The sequence below is a fragment of the Rhododendron vialii genome, chromosome 7a (genome assembly GCF_030253575.1).
Source record: "Rhododendron vialii isolate Sample 1 chromosome 7a, ASM3025357v1".
NCBI lineage: Eukaryota > Viridiplantae > Streptophyta > Magnoliopsida > Ericales > Ericaceae > Rhododendron > Rhododendron vialii.
In genome coordinates this window covers 21,036,159-21,063,189 of record NC_080563.1, presented here as the reverse complement: position 1 = coordinate 21,063,189, position 27,031 = coordinate 21,036,159, and the positions used below count along the sequence as shown (strand labels likewise).

At 38.4% G+C, this 27,031-nt stretch overlaps 1 protein-coding gene across 7 annotated transcripts; it reads right to left on the bottom strand.

Moving 5' to 3' along the window:
• Positions 1 to 412: 412 nt before the first annotated feature.
• LOC131334533 (transcriptional corepressor LEUNIG) lies at positions 413 to 26,809 on the bottom strand. 7 transcript variants are annotated; one of them, XM_058369590.1, is made up of 19 exons: positions 26,504 to 26,803; positions 25,833 to 25,930; positions 25,614 to 25,723; positions 23,885 to 24,055; positions 23,600 to 23,839; positions 23,436 to 23,524; positions 22,871 to 22,949; positions 22,718 to 22,793; positions 22,526 to 22,575; positions 19,887 to 20,198; positions 18,602 to 18,817; positions 16,606 to 16,848; positions 14,624 to 14,765; positions 9,585 to 9,694; positions 9,292 to 9,441; positions 7,566 to 7,721; positions 7,320 to 7,436; positions 1,540 to 1,746; positions 413 to 791 (listed from the first exon to the last, which is right to left on the bottom strand). In XM_058369590.1, the coding sequence occupies exons 1-19, from the start codon at positions 26,533 to 26,535 to the stop codon at positions 648 to 650; spliced, it is 2,742 nt and encodes a 913-aa protein (XP_058225573.1). In that variant the 5' UTR covers positions 26,536 to 26,803; the 3' UTR covers positions 413 to 647. The 7 variants fall into 7 exon arrangements, with proteins under 7 accessions (XP_058225573.1, XP_058225575.1, XP_058225576.1 ...); XM_058369592.1 differs by having other exon boundaries at positions 23,600 to 23,836; XM_058369593.1 differs by having other exon boundaries at positions 23,921 to 24,055.
• Between the last annotated feature and the right edge of the window lie 222 nt (positions 26,810 to 27,031).

The following is a 27,031-nucleotide window of genomic DNA, read 5'->3' as shown; positions in this document are numbered from 1 at the left end:
AGACCCAACAAACCAATCGACTCTTTATCCACCAAGTTCCAGATTTTCAGTCACCCTACAACAAATCACTTTGTCCAAACTGAAAGACCCAAAACCCAAAATCAACGAAAATGCTTACAACTCATTTCTCCTCTCCAAATTTTTCCCTCAGGAATCATATTTTCCAACAATCGCAACCCTCTGTAGCAGCAAATGGAGGAGAAAACACCAAAAGATTCAGGCGAGTCATTGTTGCAAATGGAGAGAGAGAGAGAGAGAGACTCGCTGGGGATGGGGAGTCACTGTAGCAAAGGAGAAACTGCCAAGGACGAAGGCGAGGCTGCTGGAAATGCTCTAATCATCACCACAAAGAATTACAACTTCACTTATGGTACGGATAGAATTAAACAAAATCAAGCTTACGCGAGTATGGTTTTACCAAAACCCAAAATGTCATTTTCACAGAGTACATAACAAAACAATACAGACAGTTCAAGAAGATCAGCATTCATAGACAAAGAAACATCATTAGCAGTAAACAGAGTTACTTTCTCAGTATCTGGGTTAAATTAAACAAAACACACACACACAAAAAGGTAGACACAAGCTACAACCATTTCAATGAAAACAAAAGCAGATTTTCCAATGGGAGAGGAGGAATGATGACATTACTTCCAGAGCTTAACGAACTTGTCGTGGCTGGCTGAGGCAACCAAACCCGTCATTGGTGATACAGCCAATCCGTTAATCAGTCCTTCATGTGCTGGGAGAGTCATTGTCTTGTTCTCACTCATGTTCCATAGCTCAAGACTCTTCAAAATTTCCACCAGTTAAATGCATCAGAAAAAAAACTAATGTCAATTTATGGTTTCATAAGGAGTAATCTGAATGTTTTCAGTCGTATTGCATTTTCAATCCAGATCGATGACAACAACTAGGAAGTGACATTCATGAATTCAAAAATCGTCTTCTGACTTGCGAGATAACTTTGAAATAAATTATTATTGATCTTTCACAAGGAACTGCCCGGGAAACCTAAATATCTTAGTTCATATATTTCTTATTTCAAAACCATGTATGGTAGATGGAATACATTATTGCATCCCACCTAACGGTAATCTGGCATGAGGTTAGAAAATAAATAAAATTCTCTACAAAAAAAAATGAAGGTAAGAACAGGTTATCACCAAGAAAATTCAAAAACTGAACTTTTTAAACAGAAATCCCAACCCCAATGATGTGGGGAGGCATTCTAGAGACTGTAAACCACCTCAATCGATCTATTGCACGGCATTCAGTAAGAGACCGTATAACCCAGCTGATTTCTATTGACATTTTTCTAAAGGCCATCTTAATTTGCGACTGGGTAGGTAGTAGTGTAGTTGTATTGGGTTCAGAAATATTATACCATTATTGGTGGAAAACTCTCCATACGAACGACCAGGATTTCGAAGATTTTTCCATGACGAAGAGTGGCAAGTTGACCACTCGCAGCACCAACGGATAACCAAGTACCACAAAACATTTAAGCAGACACATAAGAAAGAAGACACGGCTTACCTGATAACAGCCAATGACCAGCAATGAAGCATATGAGGGATGGAAAACACATGATTGGAATTTGTTTCCGTTACAACTTAACTCATGAACACAATCCCCTTCACTTCCTGATCCAAGTGTCCATACTCTAACAGAGTCTTCACTGACAGAGGCCAAAAATTCTCCAGATGGATCCCAGCAAACAGAATGAATAGTTTTCGTATGGCCCTACAATAAAGAAAAAAAAACAGAAGTAAAATCCAACATTCAAAACACAATTCAAATTCCACAATGCTTGATGAAAATACAATCATTTCAACCAAAAATGAAATAAAATAAAATTTGACAACAAACTATGTAGCAAGGAATGCTTATCAAAACTGAGCTCCTAAACAAAATTTAAGTGGAAATGGTAGAGAAACAGCTAAAGTTGCAATGGCAATATTGTCCAGAAAAATGATAAACTATACAGAAATCTAGAAGACATTCATTGGTTAAAGTCATATATAAGTTTCAATGGAAAAAATATAATTCAAACTGCTAAGGATATTATAGAGACCTTCATCTTTCCAGAGCTACACAAATCATTTGCTACCTTTCAAAAATAGTACCTACTTCTCTCCTCTTTTTATTGCCCTTTTTTTCTCGAGTTGGTAGTGGTATTTCAGAGTTACTGTTCATGTCACATTGACAGGATGCACAATGACGGACACAAGGCACAAAAGGGGCAGAGAGGCCAGTGGCAGACCCAGGAATTTGACATAGTGGGGACACCAATTTTCTTTGTAACTGTAATATATGAGTTACAGTTAAGCACATTCACACCAAAATAATTTTAGCATTCATGATAAAGTAACAATTTTGAAGTATACATGTATTTGGGCAAACTTGTGCATCTCAACTATATGTGTTAAAAACAAAACTATCACATGTTCATCATTTATTTTCCTATTATTAACTCTACGAGTACAAGTTTCAGGGACCAAAAGTGTACAAATGCAATGTGCAGGTTCATATTGAGTACTACATAAATGATCGGAGACGTTAGGGGGGGGGAAACCTTGGTTCTGGCTATGGAAGGAGAGATTTCTGTTTTTTCGTTTTCCTCCAAGGTGTGCACTATTTTCTACTTCCAGGATATTGAAAAAAAAACTTACGGAGTGAGGGGAGACTCGAACACACTCTTGTTCACAAAAGCCAGCACTTTACCACTGCACCAAACATTACTTGCACATATTTGACATACATAATATATACAAAATTGAAAAAAAAAAAATTAAAAGGGCGTGGGGCACGTGACCCCTCGTGCCTCAAGGTGGGTCCGCCCTTGAGAGAGGGTGTGGTTAGAAGTACTAGGAAGCGCAGCAACGGTGTAAGATTTGAATACGGGAGTCAGTCGTTTGTATGTATCTACGTTTGTATGTATCTACTTGGAAGGTTCATCTAACTACTATGGGGTTGTTTGATAACCTAAATTCAGCACTTAAAACTGAATCAATTAAGTAATAAATGATTCAGTAGGTTTGATAATCATATTTTACATTGCTTAACAAATTAAGTGCGACTTCAAATGTAGACTAAAAAGTTGAAAAAAAAAAATTAAGTAGCTTTGACTACTTAATTCTGGCTGAATTCTTATGTACTTGAATTCAACCACCATACCACCACCACCACACCACCGCCGCCGCCACTACCATGCCGCCACCATTGCACAACCATCACTCCACCGACATCACTCATTGCCACCATTACACCACCATCACTCCACCGCCACCACCACTCCCATCCCATCCTCACCCTCACTCCATCACCACCACTCCACCATTACCATAAGGCCCCATTTGATAACAGTGATAGATGGTTGGGATTCATAAGGAGATGGGATTAGGATTGGGATTGGTAATGAGAAGGGATTGGTAAGGAGATGAGATTGGTGAAGGCTATTTTCGTATTTGTGCATTGACAAGGAGGGGATTGGATTGTTGATACTAAGTCCCCCAAGGTATTGGTAATACCCCCTAATGAGGGGATTCACATGCCCATGGGACTAATAGTCCACACCTCTTTTTGGTTACCAAACAAGTTATTGTTAAACCCATGGGATTGGTAATCCAATCCCAAGGCCTAGTATGGTTATCAAACGGGCCTAAGTACATTGTAACTATTAGTAAATTAAGAGAGAGTCGGAACTAAAATTAATTCATCATTTTTTTTAAATTCAGTGCTTAATATGTTTATCAAATAGTTTTTTAGCTACAAATTTCAGTATTCAGCTTTCAATACTTAATTTTTCAGCTTTCAGTTTTATCAAGCAGCCCCTTATGTCCAGGGACACACAAAAAACCAAAACCAAACCAAACTGTGCCTTTAAGTTCCAATCAATTGTGGTCGGCTACAATACATGAATCCGTGTTTTCCATTGAGTTCTATTGAGGGCATCATGTTCCGTAATATCCAGTAAGCCTAAATCCTTGCGTACTACTACTTCAAAGGTCAATTTCAGTCTACCTCTCCCCTCTTAGTGCTATCATCTACTGTAACCATATCAGTGATATCACTCCCCCTAACTGCATCGGTAGGTCTATAGTAGACATGACCAAACCACCTTAGTCATCTTAGCTTCTAATGGCGCTACCCCTACCATTCCACGAATGTTTTCGTTTCTAATTCTATTTGCAAAGTCTTGCCACACATCTTCCTCACATTTTGGACATTGACTACTTAACATTGCTGGCCTAATAGCAGTACGGTAGAATTTTCCTTTCAACTTTGCGGGAATCCTGCGGTCACACAACACACCCAAAGCACTCCTCCACTTCATCCATCCAACTTGTACTCTATGTGTTACATCCTCCATAATTTCTCCATCCTTGCTAACAATTGAGCCAAGATACTTAAAACGCTCACTTCTATGTGTTACTCTGTGTCCTTGTCCTTCCATGTGTCCCAACAATTTTCAAAATTTTCATTTAACATCTTTTCAAATTTTTTATGGTAAATGGTGTTGAGAAGGTGCATTAGTGTTCCATGATGAGAGTTTTGTGCATAGTTATACGGTAAACTTGAATCACTAAATAGGCTAAGTCGATGTCCAACTACTAAGTATCAGGCACTCTCAGACCTTTATCCAAGTATATTGTGGGTAACATATGTAGTTCATACACTCAGAAAAATAATGTAACTATGCTGTAACAATCAATAATATATTTCCTTCCACTAAGAAAACCAATACCAGGATCTTTTTGATAATCTATAATTGTTTATCGAAAGAGTGCAACTTTGACAAATAACTGTCAAGAAAAGTCTTACATGTCCATTGCTCCTTTCTTTTGCTAGGTCAAACTCTGAGAATTTTGACAACTCTCTTTTCCATGATACTTATATTCCCTATCTCATTAGATTGCCATTGCCCAACAACATCACTCTTCCAGTTCAAAAAACATGTAAAAATTTACTTCAATAATGCAATAATGGGAAATTTAACAAAGAGAACCCGAAGTTATTACATATTAAACAATAAACGATCTTGCATTCCAGCTACAAACCACATATGCTTTAAGGAGATGGCATAATCATCAGGTACACATCTCAAATATCGACAATTGTCAGAAAGTTCTTGTTAAAGCGTCCAACTCAAAACCAATTGGCAATGAGTGGAGAGGCCACCCAGGCTCATATACTAGTTTTGGATGAGATAATTAACCTATGTGGGACAAGTTCCAACACTCCCTCTCACGTGCGACCCTCAACTCGCACGTGGAGAGTTCAACAAAGGATTCGGAACACATAGATCCATGGATCACAATGAAACAAAGTGCAACTATGGCACAAACAAAGGGAAAAAGCCTCCAAAAATATAACTCTGATACCATGTTAAAGCATCCAATTCAAAACCAATTGGCAATGAGTGGAAAAGTCGCCCAGGCTCCTACACTAGTTTTGGATAAGATAATTAACCGATGTGGGACAATTTCCAACCCTTCCTACCACATGTTAGTAATGCAACCGATTTCTGGAACGTACAAATTTAGACATGTCGAATGCAAACATGTCCACCGTGTAGAAATACATAAAACACATAACAAGTCTGAACAATGGATAACATCCATTTATTTTGAAAATCCCTTCTCATTTAGGCATTTAAACTTCTCAACAAAAATGTATAACCCCCAAGTTGTATATGAACATGGTTTCCTCAGAATCTCAGATAGATATTAGAACTTTGGTTCACCTTTCTTTTGTAGTAAAAATGTAGAAAACTATTCCATACTATATGATACCTCAGAATCCCAGATAGATATTAGGACTTTGGTTCACACTTTTTTTGCGGTAAAAATATGGAAATTATTCCTTACGATATGATATAATGAAAGGGAAGAAATTTTATAATTCTCATTCGATGAAAAGATCTCTGTGTTTTGTAATGCAAAAAAAAAGAGGACAAGTTGACTTATACCATGTCTATGTATTAAACCATATTAGAGGTGGCAATCTCAATCCATATTTTTTAACCCGCTCAAATCTGCCCACTTATAACCCAACCCAACCCAACCCACCCATATTGTATAATGAACCCATATCAACCCATATTTAGGTGGGTTAAAAATGGGTTCAATATGGGTTGAAGTTAAAAGACTTACACTGGCCCGTTTTTTTTAATCTGCTCCCACCGCCTCTGCCATTAACCCAAAACCCACTGACTGGTTCAGAGAAGCCCTTACTGAACCCACCACCTCTCGTCTACTCATGCCTCTTTCGCTCCTCTCTACGCCTCCAATTGAAACCACCGCTTCTCTCTCCTCCACCCCCCTTCCCCCACCCACTTCCCCCTCTGCGACATTTGCATTGGGCCTTCGTTTTTCTTTTGTTGCAACCATGTACCTCATTTGGATTGAGAGGAAGATTGACAATTTGACATTTTCAAAACTGCTTCTATATAAGAGCTCGAGCTTGGGATATGATTGTTTTGATCTCCAAAACTGCTATATAAGAGCTTGAGCTAGTTTATTTTTTTTGCTATTCCTTTTTTTTCCCTGCGGTAAAAGATCAAGCTAGTGTTTGGAAGAATAAGCTCAGATTTTTAGAAGCAACTCTGTTTTGGGGTGGAATATCCCCTTCAATTCTTGCAGAAATGGGGTTTGATCTAGGTTGATCTTTAGTAGTAGGTTTGTTGTTGTACGGTGCTGTGGTTTTATATTTTCTGCTACATATATTTTTAGCGTTGGATAGGGTTTTCCAATTAAGAAAAATGGAGAAGTTTTCGCAGTTTTGGAAAAAAAAAACGGAGAAAAGGAAGGGAAACAGGTCAGTTTGGGTATGGCTTGACCCATATTTGACCCAACCTGTTCCAACCCATCTATCATTGACCCGTATTCGACCCGCCCATATTCAACCCTCGACCTGTTTCAACCCGCCCATTTGCCACCTCTAAACCATATATTCATTCTTCAGGCTTTCGCTAAATAACCAAGCCCACTGTTTAGAGAAAAATTTTACGATCCTCAAAACGTAGGCAACGGAATTTGGCAGGGAGCCCAGAATTTCCCTTGCTATCAAAGAAATATTCAATTGGCTTCACTTAGAAACGATTATAGGTGTATATGCCTAGACCTTTTGTAGCAACTAGCAATTACTCCACCCATGGAAGTCAATTCCCATACTAATTACTTGTTTAGAATCTATTGTTACCAGAGAAACTTTGATCGTTGCTATAGAAAAGCACGACTCTCCAAAGAATTGAAATTTGCTCTGGCAAAGGCAACGATCCCCTGGGTATGGGATAACCTAAGATAAGAACTGACCTGTAATGAATGCCGTATGACTTGTGTCTCCACATCAAGTATGGACACAACATTCTCAGCAGCTACAGCAAGATATCTTCCTAAACGGGGTTGAAATCTCATCTGGGTCGTGCCACCCTAATCAACAAAAAAGAAACTTACAACCAATTCGTTGGGAGAAAGAAAACTAATAAGATAATGAAATACTGACAAAGCAAAAATGATACATAATCTTGTAAAAAAGGCAAGAAGTTCAGTAGGTTTCACCTTAAAAACTCTTGCACAGCTACCATTGTTAATACTCCAGTATCTTATCTCACCGTCCTCGTCACAAGAACAGATAAGGTCATCTTTATTCGGATGGAAGTCCAAAGAGAAAACGGAAGCAGAATGTCCAGTAAAAGTACGGAGTGAATAACCAGGCTGCAGTTGGAGTTAAATCAAGTTTCAGCGGATATAACAATAAATTTACCCCAAAAAAGTACCAATATTGCTTATAAAAGATGGATCTTCCCACAGAAATCAAAATGAAAAAAAAAAAAAAAAACAAACATCAAAGTACCCCTAGCGAAGTAACCCCTCAGAAAATTATAAGCATGTGCACGATCGTTGCTTGCAACTTAGAGCCAGTGTTCGTGCGGATTAACGTGGTGAGTAAGTTCGGCAAAGTATACTGAAGAGTGGGTCAGACAGCATTGAAAAGATTGGCACTAAATCTATATGAGTGAAGATTCATGTCAGGTTGGTGAACTAAAATCTATTCAGGCATTTCGATTAAAAACTTGATTTTCTTGTTTGATAACCCAAATTCAGCACTTAAAACTGAATGAATTAAGTGACAAGAGATGAAGTAGGGTTGATAACCCTACTTAAAAGATTAAGTGTCTCTTAAAATTTAGGCTAAAAAGTAGATAAAAATTAAGTAGCTTTGAGCTACTTAATTTTGATTGAATTCACAAGTGCTTGCATTCAACCGCTTCCTCCTCCATCACTACCCTCCATATCACCGCCACTAACATTGCCATCACCACAACCACCACCACTCCGCCATTACCACTACTATCACCACCACCATCACTCCCATTGCCATCGCCACTACATCACTACTCCAACACTACCACTACCACAACCACTGCGCCACCGCCACCGCCACCGCCACTCCACCATTCACCACTCAATCATCATGCCATCACAATCACCACTCTATCGTCATGCCATCACAATCACCACTCCACCACTACCACAAATACATGGTGACCATTAGTAAAGTTAAAAGAGAATCACTATAACAAATGGAACTAAAATTAATTCATTATTTGTTTCAATTTAGGGCTTAATATGTTTACCAACAGCTTTTCAGCTTACAAAATTCTGCATTCAATTTTCAGTTTTTAGTTTTATCAATCAGCACCTAAATCTGCCCCAAAATGGTCTGACAAGAAGACAAATAAACAAAAATTGCAAATCAGTAAAATGATATAATGAGTACAAATAAAACAAAAACCGTAAAAAGTAATAAATTGATATTCAGATTTGGATCAAAGCATACTAAGTAACATGAGGTAGCATATCTTTTCCAACTTCTCAGCCAAATGCATTTGTCATTTAAGGTATCTCTGTGCTTAGTAGCATCAGTACTCCATAGTTTTTACTTGCCAGCATTGCTAAAATCTCAACTTATCCATGCTTGGAGGGGCATAAAATTGAAATGTCCTTTTTCCATTTATCTTCTCTCATTGCAATTACTAGTGCTTACATATATATGTAGATACCATATAGAGTTTGAATTCAGAGATCACCTTAGTCCTAAAAAAATGCACAAAGGCCAATTGTATCGGCGATCATAATATTACAACTGACATTCAGTTTTCAACAAATCATCAGACTGGATTAAAAGAGCGTTCCAAAGCAAACTAGTTCATCCCAAGAGCAAAGATACCGTCGAAAAACCGACTATAGGACAAACTAGGAAGGCGAGAAAATGTATACTAACATTGTCAGCATCCCAAACCCTCACAGTTTTGTCAAAAGAAGATGTTGCCAAACGCGGCATGCTGGGACTGAAACGGACATCAGTGATGAAAGCAGAATGTTCTTCAAGTGTACTTTTAGCCTTTAAAGGATCCGTAGACCACAATACAGCCTGCATCAGAAATTCACATTGAAACAGTACATATTATTATGAACCTTCAAGATTGAATTAGACTAGCATCAAGTCTCCCTGCAGCATAAACAACTTTCAGCAATCGCTCTTTCAATACTTTTAAATCCCATCCACCTATATACCTTTTTGTCATGGCCACCACTTGCAAGCAGTTTTCCATCCGATGAGAAGTGGCAACACACAACTTTGCTTCCACTAGCTCGAACAGAACTGACTTCCGTAAATGTGAACCCTGTAATCGAATGCGAAGCAATGCCCTCAGAATACACCCAATGTCCCCATCAAAGAAAGATAAATTTACACCAACAACTTGGTCAGGTTTATAAGTTCCTCAAGTTCTATTGATCTTCACATAAAATGTAAGATTCAAAAGTCAGGATTTAGTAATGTTACAAGGAAACACTAATACCCTAGAGAATTACATTTTGAAACTCACGTTCCAATACTTGCATTCCTAAAGGGTCAAACGATCCTAAAACTTTTGCTATAAAAACTAGAGAGATTAGAGGTTTATCCAGACAAATTGTAAGAAAATTGGTCAGTGTGAATGAGTGGACCAACAAAACTCTATTTACTTGGATGTTTCTCTTGAAAGAAATGCACTCTAATAGTGTGCATCACTCTTGTTCCCATACCTCGTACCGCGCCAATCCAAGTTTGAATAACAAAGGGATTTACTACATATGAACACTAAAAGGAATGTATCGTGTAGGGAAGTTGTAAAACAAAATAGACTATCCAATTTAAATTGAATAGAACTTCATACATGGAGAGGTAATGAGCACTGACACGAAATAGGACAAGTCATTTATGTCAAAATTACGACACAAACACATTAGGGACAAATGGACAATAGGTATAAAAATCTATATTTATGAGTATAAGTACACATACAGTACTTCCACACACATATATACATATATATATGTATATATATTTATTATATATTTAGGCTGCTGATTTTGCCACCCTTTTTTTTGTTAACGCCACTCCCCTACAAATGTATTTTTTGTGCAAAAATACACTTGCAGGGGAGTGGCGTTAACAAAAATCATTTCCCTATATTTATTATACACACACACACACACACACACACACACACACATATATATAAAAGTCCAGTTCAAGTCAGGGATCCCTAATTTTGTTATGGTCCGCACCTCATTGTTCCCTATCAAATTTTGATGATCCGAACAGTTCAATGTGTTTAAAACATGTTTTTAAGAATACCCGCAAGAATTCAGCAAAAAATATGACCGGAAAGGGCTTAACCTGAGCAATTTTTTATAAAATGCATTTTTATAAAAAAAACTACTCAAATCAAGCCCTTCCGGTCATATTTTTTGCCAATTTCTCGCGGTACCCTTAAAAAACACATTTTAAACACATTGAACGGTTCAGATCATCAAAATTTGATCAAGAAAGTGGACTTCCGCACGGGGTCTGGACCGTAAACAAAATCAGGGATCCCTGACTTGAATATATATATGTATATATACATATAGGGGCTGGTTCTAGAGACACAACTTTTGACACAATATCTCAGCCATTGAAATGAATGGCTGAGATAAAAACTTGTCAATGACAACTTCTCTTCCCCGCACTCTAAAATTCCTCATCTTCTTCCCCAAAATATTCCCACACCACTACCACCAAATCCTAACCCTAGCCACTGCCACTGCCACAGTCCCAAATTCACCTTCCGACCGGCCTCCCGCCATTACCGTCACGGATCTCATCCTCCACCATCACCACCGCTGGCCCAACCTCTTTCCAAACAAATAAGTCAATCACTTAGCATAAACCCAAATTCAGCAATACACTGCTCCTCAGAATATTTACAGTCAACAAAATTCTAGCATCTTATTATGTAATTACAAAATTAAATCACATTTAGGGATTAAAGTGAGGAACATGGGGTCTGGGTTAAGAATGATGGGGTAGTCTGACTCGTAAGTGAGTGCTTCAGAGTCAGCTGAAGCTTTCATAGCAAAGACATTGTTAATTGGACAGATATATGTGAAAATTCATGAATGGAAAATTTCAGTAGAAAAAGAACATGAGTTTTCTAAGTAATCGAAAAGGTGAGGGGAGAATTATTTGCCAAGCCATGGGGAGTTCAAGAGTGCGGCTGCGACAGTGGAGGAGAGCGGCGGCACTAGGACGGTGGTGGTGGCGGTGGTGGTGTGTGTGTGAGAGAGAAAGAGATGGGAGGGGGGGAGAGAGATCAGGTGAGATGGAGAAAGAAGAGGGGGTGTGCCATTTTAAGTTCTAATCTCAGCCATTGAAATCAATGGCTGAGATGTGGTGTCAAAAGTTGTGTTAAAAATTATGTCTCTAGAACCGGCCCCTTATATATATAGCAAGCAGCGTTCTTAAAGTCGGCCACCTAGGCCGACTAGTCAACACCTGATCCCCGCCTAGGCGCTAGGCGCCCCTCTTCCTCCTGACAAGTGCCGAGCGACATTTAGAACATTGATAGCAAGTATAGGGAATGAATTCGCAGAAAAAACATTATTTCTATCAAAATAATTATCACAACCAGAAATAATTCAAGCTTAAGAACATTTAAGAAAATAGTCAATAAATAAAGTACACAAAAACTTAGCATCCATGGCAATTTCGACCGGAACTCAACTTTTTAAAACTGCATTTTGACCTCCTAACGGGTCTCCACTATTTCCGCTTAAAAAACTATAACTTGACACATTTGGGTTTGTCTGACATGTGTTGGAAGCATGCACGAAGTGTGTCTAACAAGTGTGCGACAGGGTAGGTGGAGCCAGTATATATAATTGTGCTTCGTAGATGGAGAGTGATCTTTACTGTAACTTTACAAATATTCAGTTTATTCCGAAACTCATTAGAAACCAAGGGAAACAAAATCAAAGTCATTTCCAATCAGAGATATCTCATTAGCTTTCACAAATGATTTAAGAACATGGATAGAGGAAAAGCAATGAAGAGAGAGAACACGAAGCTTTCGGAGCACATGCTATGAATGTGGAATGAAACTAGAAATCAGCAGATAATTCAGAGTTCCATGTAAGACAAATTTATGAATTTCTACAACGCAATATAAAATATATACATGTAACGACCCATCCATCACTAGCCAATAACTTGTTGGAGTCTAACAACATGGTCCAAAAATGCTTAAGCCCTAGTTTTTTGATAATAAGGGGTGGTCCATTGCATTCCATTGAAACTTCTTCTAACCCACCAAGGTGGGACAGAGTCAGTGGACAAGCTGCTGGAAATAAACTTCTTCTTCCCTACCCAACTGTCTTCAGAAGGGCATTGGGGTAATATAATACATGAGGTATATCTACACATTATACAGATGATTAACCCAGAGAGAGAGAGAGAGAGATCTACACCAACATCATTGCCCCTTAGAATTTTAAATGTCAAGAAAGCAGCATGGCTGCTCAGTCAAGTTAGAATTTTCACAAACTTGCCCATCCGTCTTCGAAGCATCTAGGGTCTACAACGTGGCAACTTATGGAAAAAAACTAGGGCCTACAAATTTCCAGGAAAACTACTGCAAGTCCGTTACCCATCCGAATCCAAAGCATCTTGGGTTCTGAAGGAAAGACATCTGACCTTTGGGGAGTTGGTTTCTATGAAGCACCGACACCTCTAGAGGTCGAAGTATCGCAGTGTCAGACATAGAGACACGGCGGGGACATGTATGGGATGCGCCATGTGGCGTGTCCCATAATTTAATTTAAATTTTTTTCGGGGACACAGGGGGACATGGCTGGGGACACAGGGGGAACACTGATGGGGACACGACAAGGGCCAAACTGTAATTTTTTAAAAAATTGGGGGCCAAACTATAATTTTAAAAAAATTGAGGTCAATTTGTAATTTTTAAAAAATTTCTGGGGGTCAACTAAAATTATTTATTATTTCATAAATAAATATACACGTGGTGTGTCCCCCACCGTGTCCGAGTCCCATTTTTTTAGAATTCCCGTGTCCCCGTGTCGGTGTCGGTGTCGGTGTCCGTATCCGTGTCCGTGCATCATAGGTTGGTTTTATAGGGTCCTATTGCACTAAAAAACAACTGTATGTTTTGTTGCTCTGAAATGGTAAGTATTAGTTTGCATCCTGTATTTATCCACACACAAAAAAAAGAATCAAGATAGAAGAATGAGAGGAGAAGGAAAGTAAAGTCTCGATGAGAATATAAGCTATAGTTATCCATCTAGAAGTACCTCAATTTCACATCTCATGACCCAATAACAAGCCCTCACAAAGGACATGTAGTTAGCCTAAAACTTTTAACGGGCATAATATAGAGCCTTAGATCTAATATATACTAATCAAACTAAAAAACATCTAAGAAAATTTCTGAGAAGACTGAACATCTACTAACATAATGCATTACTCGCCGACTAACGCCGAGTACTCGCTCCAAGGTGCCTGGTCGAGCGAGTACCGAGTAGCAAGTTTTAGAACACTGATTCCAATCAGTTCATACTTCAAAATATATCATCCCTTATCCACTTGTGGGTTACCATCCCAAAATGTTTTCAAAGATGCGTAAATTTGATAATGAGGCCCTAGCTGAACTCCCCAAGGTGGATAAAATCAGAGTTCTTTTTCTTTCCTCTGCGAGATTGAGACAATCTTCAGACCATCTAGGTGTCCTCCAGTGAGTTCTGGATCTCAATCAAAAGGTACACACTACGATTAACCTAGGGCTTCAAACCCTTCTTGTGAGAGCCAAAACATACATACTACTCCCAAAGCAGCTCATTCGTCAAAGTTCAAAAAGAATAGGCTAACACAATTATAAATATTAAATAGAGAAAGGAATATAAAACTATATTTCCAACAAATTAGAGATTTATATTGCACGAGCAGAAAACATAAAAGACAACAACGAATAACAGGAAACTGAACCGAAAGAGGAAAGAACCCAACTCGAGCAGTTTTGACAACGAAACATGAGAGCTTTGAAATAGAGACAAAGAAGTTTCTCCTACTCATTCCTATAATGGACATGGCATCAGCTGGAATTGTCCCCGGGATGAATTACATTTTAACCCCCAGAGGCAGAGATTAAGGAACTGCAATTTAATCAGGGAATTTCATTTCCAAAACTTTGTCCCCACATAAATGCCAAGTAAGAAATTTGCAGGTGACTCACCTTTGCTAACATCCATACAACGACCAATTGGATCTCTGGGATCTGTATCATCATGAGATAAAAAAGACTCAACGTTATCATCAAGAGATCCATCCTCCACAAAACGATCCATATCAGCTTGCACAAGATCTTTATCATCCCACTGCACAAATGAAACTCCATAAGAGTTGATGCAAGTTCAAATGGATAAAAAAAAAAAACTGAACATAATTGTATTCAAGCAATAGAAAGCTAAGAAGCATAGATATGAATCTGGATACAAGTATACAACACGACATGGCTAGGTAAAACAATTATTTTACTTAAAGACACGGGAACGTTGGGAACACGTTGAATGTAAGACAAACACAAATATGGGCTTCTATTACAACTTCATAGGATACAAAACTTATTTATCAAATTAAGGACAAAAGACACAAGCATTATTAACTATACAAAGTCATAACAACAAAGGTTAGTAGTTACTGTTAGGAATTTATACTAAAAGCCATACTTTTATGTAATGGATTCATATTTATCTCATTATTTATAAATAAGTTTATCCCTTTCTGATGAGAATCTCTATGGGCAACGTTTGCATATTATTTTTGTATGTTGTGCATACATGTCTCTTATTTTACATAGTATATCATCCGGTGTGTAGAGCTCAGCTTACACACGAAAGATCGAATCATCGGTTCTTCTGGAATATAAGATATGGTTCTCAGTCTTGGGTGAAACTGGACCCACTATCAGTAGGAGGACTGTAGTAAAATATTTTAGTAGGTCTGTCTTGACTACGGGGAACGGTACATGTTCCAACTTATTGTGCTAGTACATTTTGTATATATTGACCAGGACCGCTTTGAGGTAATTGTTTATAAGACAATTATGACATCATGGTTATTATGAATGCTTATGTTCTCAATCCAAAGATAATTAATAGCTATATACATTTAACGTTGATTGACTTTGATTCATAAGAGAGTGAGATTCCCTTGGGGTCAATAATCTCGGTGAGTTGGGTAACAACATTACATGCATGATAGCTATGTAGCATTAATGGAATTCACGTCTCGGTAGGGATTTGTGATACCCCCTCGAGTAAGCTTATAAGTTCCGATAATGTCAAACCCTTTAGGTGGATATTTGTATCCGACATATCAAGTAAGTTAAGTGGCCAGTCTCAAGGAATTTTATAGATGTGGATTAAATATGATTGTCAATAATTTACTTTAATCAACGAGTATCTGTAATCTTAACGAGCAGAGATTAATAAGTATTTAATAACATGGAGCTCAAAATATAACTGAGATAAGGAAGGGATAGCAATTATAATTCTTTTGTGGCGTGAATTATAATTGGTGAAATAAGAAATATAATTCTGGTGGGATTAGGGTTTCTCATTTGCACAAGGAGCCCAAAGTTATTTCTCCTTAGGTCCCTACCTTAGCCCTATAAATATATCGTTATGTTCTCTGGTCTCACACGTTTTTCATAACTTAGAAAGTGGGGCTGTGTGAGAGAGAACACGGGTCACATAGGAGTCCACATTCTAGTATGTGATAGAGGTGCAAGGGAATACAGCAGAAGATTGCAAGGTGCTGTCGAGCAGAGTTCAAAATATACAGCAATTGGTGTGTTGTGGCAGTCAAGTTCAATAAAGAAACAAGTCAACCAATGTTTGTGTTGCAAGAGTTGAGATAAACCCTAAGTTCCGCCTTGTAGGGTTTTCAGGGTTTTTTATTGTCTAATTTGTACTTGTCATCATTGGGTTCTAGGATTCGGTTCCCAACATTTACTCAATAAGGATTCAGAAGTAAAGATATATGGCAATTTTTACCCTCCCCAAACTTTTTAAATGGGCATTTCTTGACCTCCTAACATGTCCTTGGTGCGTCCCTTGTGTACAACTAAAAAACCTGATATAGATATGCATTTGGATGCCTGGTAGACGTGTACGTGCTGCTTCTTAGGATACGGGAATATAAGGTTTTGCTCACCAATTGATTCGACGGAGATGTAAGAGTGCCAGCACCATCGGTGCCAAACATCATCAAAGGCTTTGAAGTACCACTATGTGGCAAAACAGGCATTGACATCACGTCTCCAGGTGTATGAGTTGAAGGCGTTGATGGTGCTGAACTTGGGGAGGGTCCCGCTGTGTTTGCTGTTCCTGAGCTATTGGCTGGACCCGAGGATGTCACAGGCTGCTTTCTCTTTCTCCCAGTCTGATTTTTTGACTGCTAAAAATGTATTAAAGACCATGTTAGGAATCTGAGAAACAAATATATAGGAGGGCTGTCACCAGAACTATTGTGAAGTTATCATTGCCCAAATCCTAAAGTTGGGATACAATTATTCATCTCCCTTGATCTGCTATTCTTAATACTTACAGAAACAAAACTGTCAGAATCAAAGAATTTTAAAGTTTAGCATCTAAGGAGACTATATTCTTCGACACTACGGCTCCGTTTGCTTGGACGTAAAATGTTTTCCGGTAAAATGTTTTACCTATTTTCCGGTGTTTGGTTGTATAAAAAATGAGGAAAACATTTTACATGTAAAACATTTTCCACTAATTGGATGAAAATGACTTGCCCTTAAATCTTCCATAAGTTATTTTCCGAAATGAACCCGCAATTCTCACTGCTCAGTTTTTTTGATCGTCAGTACCCACAATTCTCTCTCTCTCTCTCTCTCTCTCTCTCTCTCTCTCTCTCTCTCTCTCTCTCTCTCTCTATATATATATATATATATATATACACACACACACACACACACACATATATATACAGTCATTTTCAAATAAGGAGGTCCTTATTTTAGTTAAAATAAGGACCTCTCCATTCCTCCCATTTTCCATTCGAATTTCGATGATCCGAGCCGCTCAATGTGTTCAGAACGTGATTTTAAGAGTACTCGCGAGGAATCAACAAAAAAAATGACCGAGAAGGGCTTCATCGGAGCAGTTTTTATTTGAACCGTTCGACAAAAAACAAACAAAAACTATTCGGATGAAGCCTTTCCGGTCATTTTTTTGCTGATTTCTCGCGGGTACCCTTAAAATCACGTTCTGAACACATTGAGCGGCTTGGATCATCAAAATTCTATCGGGAAAGGGAGGTCCTTATATTATTAAGTTAAGGTGGTCCTTAGGAGAAGGGGATTATATATACACACACACTATTTTTGTCGATTTCTGAAAATATTTTCCATGTGCCAACCAAACACCAGAAAATAAAAGTTCGAAATTTGTTTTCTGAAAAAACATTTTACATCGAAACAAACTGAGCCTATGTCAAAGAAACATAAGAACAGTAAAACTACAAAATGAAGGGCTCTAACTATTAAAACTGTAGCTCTATAGACATCCATGTATAATCAGTTAATAGTTAATACCAAAAAAAGAGAGAGGTGAAAACCCAGGAGGAGCAGGACCTACCAGGGAAAACCTATTATTTTTAACCCCAAAATTCTTTGTCAAATCCCATGAAATTATGGAAGCCAACTCATGATAGTTAACACCTATCCTATTGATCCTGTTGATACAGTCAACATGCCAGCTTGAGCCCATGGACATACCCAATTAATGATGAGACTGAGCTTGTCAGAAGAAGATAAGTAAAGTCACTACGCACATATATTTGCCTATTTTAAATATAATAATGACTAAGAGATATAAACCAAGTTCAAAAGTACCCAAATGAACAAAAACGGAAGATGGTTTAGAAGGGGTAAAATAGGAGTTCAAGAAACAGCCCAAGAGAGCCAACAATTTAAGTCAATACATGAAATGTTTGGAATTTTGAATCCACTTGCTGCTAAATGAAAAATAATTAAGCTGCTCAGGCCCGAAACGGAGTAGAGATAATGTGAGGGTATATGAACAATGAACACTACTTTCAACCTTTTTCTCAAGGTAGAAAAGGTTTCCAAAGCCAGATAAATAGACATAGAGAACAAAATGAAGTAGCCTGTAGCCAGAAAAGGACAGACCTGATCATTTCCTCGAAAGGAGTTTGACATGCTACCATCTGCAGTTACACTGCCAGCACCAACAATTTTATCCTGCTGATGAAGATTGTGACTTGAGGACTGAGAATGTTGACCAGAAAGGGCATGCTGCTGAAGTTGTTGCTGCTGCTGTTGATTGCTGTTCTGTTGGTGCTGCTGTTGGTGCTGCTGCTGCTGCTGAAACTGAGCCATTCTCAACTACACATAATGAATAACTTTAGGACTCAGAAGGTCCTTGGATTCTCAAATTCATTAACTTAAATGGTAATGCAGGAAAAAGGAGAAGATCCAGAGATGCGACTTCTCCAATAGCAGAGAAGGGAATACCAAGCAGAATTTCCATATGTTTCCATCGAAAAGGCTGAAACTTTTCCTTTTACTACGATACCAAAACGAACCACTAGTGGAATAAAAACATTCCAGTGTTTCCAACAAAAGACACAGAATATAGCAAATACGCAATACAACGATAACATTTACTTTCTTGTTATACCTTCTCCTTTTGACGAATTAGTGATTAATTATATCTTCCATTTGTTTCCATCTAAAAGGTCGAAACGTCTCTGTTTCCTAAGATACTGAAACCAACCAAAAGTGGAATAAAAAATTCCAGTGTTGCCAACAAAAGACAGCAGAGCAGAATATAGAGAATTATACAATATCTATGTTTACTGTTTGATTATACCTTCTTCTTTCAACGAATTAGTGAATTGATTATTAGACCTTTATGCACTAAGATCAGTGTTTATTCAATAATAATACTTCCATGCACTTTGGTGAGTTTTAATTCATGTTTCTAGACATTTCTCGCATCTTCAATATCCTTCAATCTAGGTTTCTAAATCACAGTATCGGGTACCCATATCTGCATCGACAATACAACCATATACCGATCGATATAGAACTGTATCGGCTGATGCATTGGCAGACATTGATATTGAAGTCCAAAATCACTTGGGTATTGACCGATGCAGAGCCTATATCTAGAACCCTGCTTCCGTCTCTTTTGAAACGCTCCTGAAGGATTTGCAAACTGTTACAGTAATGACCCACCTCCTACTAGTCCAACAACTTGTTGAGCCAACCAACATGGCCGCTACGTGGTGTTATAATTATATATTTGCCTTGAACTTTCCTTAGCCCAACGATGTGGGACTAAGGTGAGGACTCTATAAGATACTGAAATATTGCAGTCCATATGCTTGCAAAAAAAACACGGCCGGAACAGAATTTTGATTCTCGGGAATGTCACAAGGGGAAAAAGCACCTTAAGTAACATATCTGGATCTCCACGAGGCAACACAGGGCAACCAGCTTGTAGAGGTGACCCAATATTTGGAACTACATCACCAACGGGATTTGTAAGTCCATCCTTCCCTAGGCTCATGCTTCGGTTATTCAGGAGCATTCTCAACCTTCTGCTCTCATCATTGGCAGATGGAGAAGTCAAATTTTGCTGCGCAAGCATAAGCTGTTGCTGGTGCTGTGGTGTCAACATCTGAAGTTGATTATAGGGGTGAGGACCCTGCATAAACGATTTTTGTTGCTGGAGGAGCCCAGAGCGAAGCTGATCCAGACCCTAAATAATAGGAAAACAGTGAAAAAGTGGCAGCAGCACAAAATATGCATACTGGCATTGGGGAAAATAGGGACTGTGAAAATGCATATTTGAGAACCGGCAAAGAACAGTTGTGAGATCATAGAGGTAATTCATGCAGTCACAGCAAAAACACAAAGGAATAAAGGAGGGCAATTTTACTTCAGACGCATGATATAAAGTCAAAACGACCAAACAAAACTTTCATCGCGTATTCAATGACAGAAAAACATGATGTGATGGAAATTGGTTAACATACGACATCACCTTGCAAAGTAATGGCATATACTTATCACAGATTCAGCAAAGAGAAATGATAAAGTGACCACAGACAGGAATCCTGTTATATGCTATTTGCAACAAATGCAAACAATGAAGTGATCAAAAAAAGGACGGGTTTACATAAATGCAGAATTGCATATTCTCTAAGACGTTCAAAGAAAATACTGAAAAGATACCATCAAAAATTAAGCATAGATCTCTGTTCAGAACACCACAAATTTTATTGCCGAATTCAGCAGTTTCAGGGTCGAAATGACTCCCCCAGAAAATCACACATAACGTGTTATCTACAGTTTACGAAAGTGAATATAGTTGATGCAAAGGCTACATTTGACTATAACATAGCAAGTAAAAGATAATGCACACCTGGAACATCAAATTGCACTTTGTGTGAGTGTTTTAGCCAATATAGTGCAATTTTAAAGAGTCTCTCTAAAAGACCAGGCTGCCTACATTACATGGACTTTCTAAGTACTTGAGTTTTACACTAGACACGTGGAAGAGGCCCAAGGGTATTGGGACTGGGACATATGCCCGGCATGTGTAGTATGATATTAACCAGTGTTATAAAACAAGGAATTAATTAGCAATTAATCGGCCATTAATCGCTGACAGGTGCCTATCCGATTAGGTCCGACTACTGATTAATCGGCGATTTCTAATTAATATGAGCCGATTAATCGCTTGAAGGTGGCCAACCGCCCGACTAGCACCTAGCGACTTTTAGAACATTGATATTAACCAAGAAGCATCTATCATATCGCTATGTATAAGACACCATAAAGCATGAAATGGTCAATAAGAAACCTTGAAACCACAAGTTTACCCTAGAAAGTCAACGGTGTATATGCTAAGATCTACGGATATTTCGTCAGAGCAATTTTGTACATCCTGACAATCGTACAGGTATTCATGTAACCTAAGTAAGCTCCTATATTGAGAACAAAAAACTGGGAAACCTTGAAGGAAAACCATTTCATTTCCACAATAAATAGGAGTTCAGGTTTGGAAATGTGATGCAGTGCTCAATCATATTAGTTGTGAAACAACAGGTCAAGGGGTTCTCCAAGGAAACCTTTTATCAGATACTATCTCTTTTCTTCAACCCCAAACTTTGCTCCTCATAAAATGTTAGAAAACTGTGATTACAAACTCTATTTCCATACAATAATCCTAAATTTAGAAGATAATCGAGTTTATAAACAGCAAATGAAGAATGATAAAACTATTCCACCTTGCGTTATTAAGCCTTCAAGTCAATGACAACCTTACAAGTTCGCACAGAACTTCTGCTCCGGTAATTTCTCTGCCTTCAGATATCAAGTCAAGATGATGTCAAACCCCAACAGTTTAACGGTAAGCGACATTCAATGAGGTGGTCATGGGTTTCAAGGCCACCAAACACAATCCATATGAGTAACCAAATTCTGGCTTCGAATTCCTGCTTCAGTTTTGAATGTGACCAACACTTCATCCTTGTACATTTTGTTAACAATTGTCCCAAAAGCTTAAGCAATTAGGAAATGGGCCCAACAATGTATATCAAGCTATCTAAGACTCTCCCTCACATGCAACCCCAGCTTGCCGTGGAGATGTTTTTCATAGATAGAGCCAAGTAGAATATGAAGGGGAGAAGTAGAATTGAACCCAAGACCTCTTGCAACCAAAGCTCTGATGCCATGTTAAGTTACCAATTGTCCCAAATGCTAAAGCTGTTAAAAAATGGGCCCAACAATGTATATCAAGCTATCTAACACATATTTCTACCAGGGCAATAGTGCTAACTACATCCGATTCACCGTTTATTTTCATTGTTGAGCACACACATTCAAAATTAAAACAGCATATCAATTATTCCTATTACAGGTAATGTCACCGAAAACATGGTTACCAAATAGTCGCCTTTTGTTATGCGAATTTCAAGTAGAACACATTGTGATGCTTCCAGCCATATAGGAATTTAAGCAGGTTCATTGAATATTGTTGCGGACATAGAGATAATACAGCAGGAGCCAAAAAATACTTACTGTGAGAGGCCATCCTTTCAAAGTCAAGTTGTTACCACCTTGGTTTGATCCTAAAACATAACAAACTTATCAAAAAGCACCTTTATGATGACAATAAATCAATCATTGAATTTGATCTAGATCACAAAATGAGAAATCCTATCTTGATACTAGATTCATCAAAAAGGGGAGATGAGATCAATTGATTTATACCAGGAATTCCAATTAATGACCCTTCAGGACCTGCAGATCTGGGATTTAATACTGGATTCATCTCAGTCTTTAATTCCTGCATACACACATTTATTAATACTCCAATATAGGGAAATAGAGATAAAAATGTTGCTGTTTGGGGAAAGTACTAACCGGTGTAGACCCAGGAAGTTGCTGATTCCGAGATTGAACTTGCGGCGACATAGCACCTGCTGTACCATGCAGCACTTGCCTGAAAAAAGTGCCCACAGCAACAACAAAATGTGCATCAGATGCAAAGCAGTTCATTTTGCTCTCCCCATAACTCCATTGTATAATAGTCATTAGCAGACAGTAGTTGCACGCATAAGTCATTGCAAAGTCAAAGTGTCAATTGTCAAACAACAGATCAGACGCCATAAGTACGCAAAGCAACAACTCAGATACAAAGCGATTCATTTTACTCTCCATGCCAAACTAATGCATAAAAATTATTAGCAGCAGTAGTAGCGCACATATAGTCATTGCCAAGTCATACTGATAAAGGGAATAGTCATCTCTTGTCTCTTGGGATCCAATGTCTACTTATGTATCAACATGTACCAATTCAAGAGGAACTAGAATGAATGCAGATGCCATGGAGAACCCACATTTCTTGACTTCTTTTTGGTATGCGACACCATGTGGACCAAGATCATTTCAACAACAGATAAAAGTAATCATGTTGCACAGAAAGTACCCTGAAGGCTGGCCAGCAGCAGCAGCTGACTTTAGAATTGATGCAGGGTTTGGATCCAAAAGCTGGCCCACATTCTCACCAAACTTTTGCTGTAAGAAAAGAACAATGCAGTCAAACACAAACATACTTATATGTTTCAAGAAAAAGCCAAATCACACAGATACCTTCATTGCTGCATCATCCAAAGAATCCCTCAATGGTAGTTTTAATCTTTCCTCATACATCTTCGTAGCCAAAGCATTAGCTGTACCAGTGTTCTGTCTCATAAGAGGGTCATTGCCAGCAAGCCCATTAGCAGTTCCGTTTAGAAGGTGGGCCCCGTCTCTTCGCTGCTGCTGCTGCTGTTGTGCCTGATGTTGTTGTTGTTGTTGTTGTTGTTGCTGCTGCTGCTGCTGCTGCTGCTGCTGCTGTTGTTGCTGGTGTTGCTGGTGTTGTTGCTGCTGCTGCACCTGTTGCTGCTGTTGTTGCTGCTGCTGCTGCTGCTGAGCATGCCTCTGCAATAAGAGCTGCTGCATCTGCATTTGATGCTGCTGCTGTTGCTGTTGTGTGTGCTGTGGTTGTTGAGGTTGCTGCTGTTGTTGCTGCTGCTGCTGCTGTTCCCTAGCTTTAATTAATTGAGTCTGCAATTTCCAGGTAAGCATGTTTTGAAATCCAATATTTACACAATGATTCCACAGACTTCCAAGCATAAATTCCGGGCACCCCCATAATTTAATCAAAGGGAAACTTTTTCAAACATAGAAACATATTAGTCCCTCCATCCCATATTGCTGGACCATCTTTCCATTTTGGGATATCCCAAATAGTTAGTCCTTTCCAAAACGTCCAAGTCTAAATTTGTGTTTCCCAAGACTATAGCTACTATGAATATATTCATAGCTGTGGAATAAGGGGAGAATAGTGAAAATTAATGTGTTTCTATTTGAACTTGACCGCAGTACACGTCCCCCGTAAAAAGTTCCCAAAAATTGCCAAGATATACGAGATGGAGCTTTATCCAGCATCGAAACCTTCTGAATCTGTTTCACTAGAAGGAACAGATTCTGCCATCAAGGACAGAGCTAGCTCTCAACCAAATAGGAAACCCCAACGAGCACTTCATTGGACCCAGTTTTCATGCCACAGCCAAAAAGCAAAACGATTATAGCAATTCTTGACAGTTCATGGCATGTTAACACTGCATCCTTTCTAAATCAAGTAAAGCACTCCTAATTTCAAAACACTGACATAACTTAAGGTGTAAGCTCTCTCTGCCTTTCACTTCATGGCCTGCATCCAATAAGTAAGGTCTCACTCCAGATTCAAGCACAACTCTACAATCAACAGAAAATTCATTAACCATGCCTTTGTTCCACTTGAAAGCCTCGTAGACCTATCACACAAAAGGGGGGGTTGAGCTAGAAGGGGGAGTGACTGCTGACCCCCATTACGAGGTCACAGATACTTCCAGGTTTCTGCATCAAACGCACGAAAGACAACTGCACTAATACAGATATCTACACCAAAGGTAAAGATACTACCGTACTACCCTAACATCTAATGGCCCCATAATCAGCTGATAGTCAGACAACTAATTCCAGTAACCTTTCACAATGTATCCCACATCGCTATTTGAAACCATGCTTTTCAGGCTGGAAACATTCCAGATCAGTCAAAAAATACCGTGCGAGAAATACTTTACATGAAAAAGTCCAATAATTATACTTTAAACATCAAAAAGAGCAAGTACAGAAATTCAAGGGAACAACAAAACATTAAAAATGTATTCTTCACTCGTACATTTAAATGAGTTGACTACTAAAATACATTCGGGCAAATAGAATCGTTAAATGGTAAATAAAGCTAAGTGTTGAGGTTATAATTGCTTCACACAATATTACTTACTCGAAAAGACAAAATTTAGACAAAGAACATGTGGAAAGACAAAATTTAGACAACGAACAAGTGGAACAACAATTTTTTTGTCTGCTTGATAATGATGATAAGTGCTTTTTGGGGAAAATCATATGATTGTTTTGGGGCAAGAGTGAAAGGGAAAAAGGGTACTCAGGTCTTCCATAATGCAATTTTATGACGACTGTTACAACTAAAGAAAGATTCAATCCACTTAACAAAGCCCAGGAAACTAGCAAGACATAAAATGCTGGCAAAATATAATTCCCGGAGACTCAGACCAACCTCAATGTAAGATGCAGCAACCTCCGAGTGCTTCTCATTAGTCCTAGCAATGAATATGTCCCAAAACACTGACCACCATTCGAAGAGAAACCCACCAGGAGCATCAATAGCTGAAATACCCATGTCTCAATAATTAAATAAAAAATTATAAAAAAACATTCTTTTGCTGGGTCGGGGTAAGGGTTACGGTCCCACTTGAAAAATATCAAATAATCTTACCAACGGGGTCAGAGGATACTTTCCCTTCAGCTTGGAAAGCCTGTGCAGAAGCCTTTAGATCCCTTTTTACTAAGTAGTCATGGATATACACATCGAGCCTGTTTTCCAAGAATAAACACGGCGCACCAGATATTATGAGAAAAACTAGAAACTTCATCAGAAAATGAGAAGAAGAACAACAACAAAAAAATAAAAAAGAACACTTCAAACAATCCCAGGAAAGGAAATATAAAAAAACAAAAAAATTCTCGAACCTAGTGATGAAAACTGGTACCGGAGAAATCCAAACTCAAAAACTACTAGACCCAGAAAGAAACAAAGAAGGGAAGGTGCATAACTGGCAGAATCCAACCCAGAAACATTCATAACTCAGATATATAACCCCAAAAAATACAGGCCAAGAAAACCCACAAAAAATACAGGCCAAGAAAACTGTTCGAAGCCGAAACCCTAGAACTCCCCAATGACTTGAACAACGGAAGCTCGTTTTTTTTTTTCCTGTTTAACATCATAATCCAACGGAAACTCCTTTAGAAAATAAAATTGGTTCAGGAAATTAAAAAGGCAAACCCCATAAAATCAAATAGCGAAACTGAAATCTAACAGAAGACAACAAAAGTATACCCTTGGAGGGAGGGAAACAAAGGGTGAAATGAAATTGAAAAGCTTACATTTTATCAGCTTCCCAGTTGGTTTGAGACATTGTTGAATCAAAATACAAGTGGATAATACGTTACAAATGTGAGATTCCCATCAAACAGTTTCTTCTTCTGCAGCTGCTGCTGAAGATGGCATACCCGGAGGCTTTCGTAATACGACTATTAACGAAGATCTTCTAAACAACTACAGGCACAAAGACACAAAAACGAAGATACCGTACAGAAATACAAACACAGAGAGAGAGGGGGGGAGGGGGAGGGGGAGGGGGAGGGGGGGAGAATAGGGCAGAGAAAATATATATTTGGGGGAATTAGCCAAAGCTGAAATATTACTCATTTGGAGTATGTATGTCTATGTACTCATTTGGAGGACTCGGCTGGTCTATAGGCGACTACAGCCGACTGAATACTGTGTTTGGTTTAGGACTACAGATCTAACATTTATCTCGGTTTCGAATAAAAAGAAAATTTTAATTATTCCTCTCATTTTTTTTTTTTAAATTATTTTTCTTATTTCTCTATATATTTCTTCTTAGAGTC